At 52.8% G+C, this 4,331-nt stretch overlaps 2 protein-coding genes across 2 annotated transcripts; one reads left to right on the top strand and one right to left on the bottom strand.

Moving 5' to 3' along the window:
* The first annotated feature begins 467 nt into the window (after window positions 1–467).
* Window positions 468–1,679, top strand: LOC105272898 (uncharacterized). Its single transcript, XM_011315129.1, has one exon. It carries the CDS (start codon window positions 468–470, stop codon window positions 1,677–1,679), a length of 1,212 nt encoding a protein of 403 aa, XP_011313431.1.
* A 1,862-nt stretch (window positions 1,680–3,541) lies between these two features.
* On the bottom strand, window positions 3,542–4,126 carry LOC105272897 (leucine-rich repeat extensin-like protein 5). Its single transcript, XM_011315128.1, has one exon. It carries the CDS (start codon window positions 4,124–4,126, stop codon window positions 3,542–3,544), a length of 585 nt encoding a protein of 194 aa, XP_011313430.1.
* Window positions 4,127–4,331: the final 205 nt, after the last annotated feature.

Raw genomic sequence — 4,331 nt, 5'->3', positions numbered from 1 at the left:
GGCTCCTGGCTGGGCTAGAAGAGCTAGGGGTGGAGGCGGTAGGCTATGCAGACGACGTAGCGCTGCTTGTGTCCAGTAAGGACGGCGGCACGCTATCTTTTAAAATGCAAAAGGCACTAGACCATGTACAGCGATGGTGCACATCAAATGGCCTCAAGGTTAACCCCGGAAAGACCGAGATGGTGCGCTACACTGACAAGAGGAAATTGGTGGTCAAACCCCCCTCTATCTATAACACAGTACTGAGCTTCTCAGAGGACGTAAAGTACCTGGGTCTATGGATCGACAGAAGATTCAGCTGGAAAAAGCACATCAACATGCAAACCAGCAAAGTCATAGGAACATATTGGGCCTGCAGAAGGATGTTTGGAATCACGTGGGGGCTAAGACCCAAGGTCATGAGATGGATCTATACGGCCATCATGCTCCCACAACTAACATATGCAGCTGTTGCCTGATGGCCGGCCATGAACAAGGCCTGCCACAGGAAAACGGTGGACAGACTGGGGAGGCTTGCTCTGCTGGGAATTACGGAGACGCTTAGAACGACTCCCACCTCGGCATTGGAGGCGCTACTCTTCATGCAGCCGCCACACCTCATCATAAGAGATGTGGCGCTGTCAACAGCAGCTAGGCTGAAACTAACTGGCACCTGGAGGGAAGTCAAGAAGGGACATGCTTCGCTCCTTACGGAGGACAGGGTGCTCCATGGCGCGCTGTCCAAAGGGGGAGACGCATGCAGAACTGAATGGCACCCTCACAAGAGATTCAAAGTCAACCTAGGCACTGTGAACACACAGGCCTGGGCGGGCTCTAAATGGTCGCCACCTCACGGGCTGGTCTGGTACACGGACGGCTCCAAGAGGTGCGGCCGAGCGGGAGCAGGAGTGTGGTCCAGTCAACCCTCCGCTGAGAAGGCCCTTGGACTGGACCCACACGCCACCCCGCTTCAAACAGAATTAGCTGCCCTAGGAGTCTGCGCCAGAATCATACTGGCCAGGCAAAACAAGGGCAAGGTGATACACATCTACTCGGACAGCAGGCGGGCACTAGGAGCCCTACTGAAACACGAGAGTGGCTCCAGGTTGGTAAACGACTGCATAGAGTTGATGGACAAAGTTGCAACCTGCAACAAATTAAAGGTGTCCTGGATGCCAGGCGACGCCGGCATACTTGGCAATGAAGAAGCCGATATGCTGGCCAAACAAGGATGTCAGACAATGGCGCCGGTGGATGAAGACCACGTTGGCGTTCATTCAGACTATATAAAGGAAATAATCCAAAAGCGCGCGGACAGGGGAGTGGTGGAGAGATGGAACGCAGGGATGGGCGCCAGACACACCAGATCCCTCCTCCGCGAACCCTCCAGGAAGTTGGCTGACGAACTCGTGTCCTTGAGCAGGGTTAAGCTGCGAGCCCTTTTAGGGCTTATTACGGGACACTGGCCGTTAGCTGCCTACCTGGCGAGAATCGGCAAGGGAGATGATCCTCTTTGCCCGAGATGCGGCTTGGTGGAGGAGGACCCCCACCATCTAAGTATAAAATGCAGTGGTCTTGATGAACTCCGTTTGGATATCTTTGAGACCACCTGTCTTAAAGATCTTTACGTCGACAGGGACGGCTTCAAGGGACTCTACGAATTCGCACGTGGGGCACAGATGCTGACACCTCTCGACTAGACGGCTGCCCCAGGCAGAGCCCAAAATGGCCACAAGGCTAATTGTGCACTCCTCCTCCCGAGGACCGTCTACAGTCAATAAGTCAATAAGTCAAGGTATATTTAGATAACGATTCGAATGGTGAACGATAATACTCGTACAATACAATTAACGGCCTTTTCTTACTAATTAATCAAGGGTGGGGGGTAAGGCCAGCCATCTTGCGGCACACACACAATTCATATTAGAAAGAGAGGGGGTGATTCGATCTCTGCACAAAGAAAAAGGGGAGAAGTGAGGGGTCCTAATAAAGAAGTATCGCTAATTAGGGGGCTTGAATGATAACAAACGTAATTACAATACTAGAACTGAGAGGGCTCACCGTTGGGGGGAAAGATAATTACAGGGGGTTCTTGAGGGTTTGTTGGACTGGGAAAGACAAGAGTGGGTACTCACGGCGATGGCGTATTTTTCAGTACTTTTTCCTCAACCGCGAACAATTTACAGGAAACTCCTCCGACCAAATAGCCTTTGTCCTCCGCGTTCTCACTCCTGGATCGTTGGCACGGCTTCTCCTCCAACTCTTACACCACTACACCTCTTCACTCCATAATACTCTCCCAAAGATGACTCCTCAAACTATCCTCAAAATTCTCCTCAAAATTCTCTCACAACAATTCACTTCAAAATTCTCCTCAAAATTCTCTCACACAAATTCCTCAAATTCTCTGTTACGCACGGGGCAGCTGTATTACGAGTGATGGCTTTCCCATCCTCGTTATTCTTCTTCCCCGATTATCGGTGATAATCGGGGTCAATCGGGGACACTCGTCATCGGGTGTCCTCGTCCTAATTATTTGTTGTGCCCGATTAACATATTTTCCGTTTCGCTCTTCCGGGTCACGTGGGCTGTGAGGTAGGAGTGGTGGTTTTCTTTCCATCCGTAGGCGCGTATTGTGACGAGGGGAACGGCGGGTGAGAGCGGCGTTTTCTCCTTCTCTCGTCGATGGTGTTGCGCAGCATGAGTGTAGTGATGGAGAAAGCGTGGGGCACGGGGAAGGAATGTCATGGGAAGTGGGAGCCAACGGTGACAGGTTTCATAACCTCGTCGCCTTATTAAGGTAGAAATACTTAAAACTAAGTTAAACCTAGTAGAAAAGTCATTATTAGGGGGCGGGGGAGGCGCTAAAAAAGTGCCTCGTCACAGCTGTCCCGGGGGTAGCGAATGCATGGGGTTTCCACAACCCCATGCTGAACGATATGATCCCTTTTTCGATTTTCGTTTTCTGATTTTACTCTACGGCAAGGCTGCCTGCTGCTGACTCCTGGAGTGAAAAGCTGGAAGAAAGGCTGTCCTCCATTAATTTACAATTTTTGTCTACCGTGCACTCATCCCAGGCACCATGAACTCACTCTTTCCTTATCCAACAAATTGCTCATACATGCATTCACTACGGGGAGGGGTATATCCAAGATATCACGATTATCCAGAGTGGTTTTTATTATATAAGTAATTCAAATATAGATCAATAGCACGCGGGTACATCCAAACAACGTAACTTATATCAAAACAACAAAAAAAGGGGTGTACGTCCGCAACAGAGAGGTAGGGTCGGTCCGGGGTTGGTCTTATGGGAGACGTCGGCAGTCGGGACAAGACGCCACATCTACTCCCCAGCGGCCACAGATGTAGCAACGACGAAACATGACTGGGCATTCCATGGCCCAGTGGTTGCCGTTGCACCTCCTGCACCCACTGAAGAGCAGTGGGGACTGTGGTGGAATGGGGGAGGTTTGTGGGTAGCCGGGGGGTCGTCTGACTGTTTTTGGGTGGGAGCTGTTGGGGGACTGGTACGAGCTGGGTCGAGGGATGCGGAGGGACATCAGGGCCGGGGCAGAGGAGGATCGGCGTGGTGAATGGGGTAGGACGATGATGGGCTGCGAGGGGGGAGGACCGCGGCGCTGGGTGGGCGAGGTCTGGGTAAGGGTGGGTGTTGAGGGTGTGGTGGCTGGGCGTCGGGTGGGGACTGTTGGGCGGACCTGTAGGGGAAGCAGGGCGAGGGTGCTGATGAGGTCTTTAAGGAAACGATTGGGAGTCTGGGGGGCCATCTAAAAGTCGTCGTCTGAGTCGGGCGGCGATGGGGAGTTGGTCGAGGGGGTTGTCGAGGGTGTAGGGAGACGTCGCAGGGGTCGACCTCGTCGTCGTCTAGGGGGGGTTTTGTCAGGGGCTTGTGGGGGGTTTTCTCCTGGGGCGGTTCCTGGGGCTGGTCCTGCGGTTTTTTCTGGGGCTTCTCCGATGCTTCCGCCTGGGCTCTCCATCTCTCCCGCTTGGTCTCGTACCTGGCCTGGGCCAGAATCTCCTCCTGTGCTCGCCTGGCCGCCGAGGGGTAGGATGGTGGGGGAGCTTCCTCACCTAGGGGGAGTGAGTATATCCCCCTTTCATAGGGGACTCTTCCACTGGTCGGCATCTGAAAGGGGTCGAAGGTGGTATGGTCTCAAGTCGGTAATATGTATTTTGTATATCCTATTGCCTCGGGGGTCTTCGAGGTCATATAGGCTAGAGGAAATTATGTTAACGATTTGACAGGGGCCGTCGTATTTTGGGGCTAATTTTGCGGCGAAATGCTGGGCTGCTTGTGATAGGGGTCGGTGCCTTCTCAATACTAATTGACC

This window comes from Fopius arisanus, unplaced genomic scaffold (assembly GCF_000806365.1).
Source record: "Fopius arisanus strain USDA-PBARC FA_bdor unplaced genomic scaffold, ASM80636v1 scaffold00387, whole genome shotgun sequence".
Lineage (NCBI taxonomy): Eukaryota > Metazoa > Arthropoda > Insecta > Hymenoptera > Braconidae > Fopius > Fopius arisanus.
This window is presented reverse-complemented; position numbering and strand designations above follow the sequence as displayed.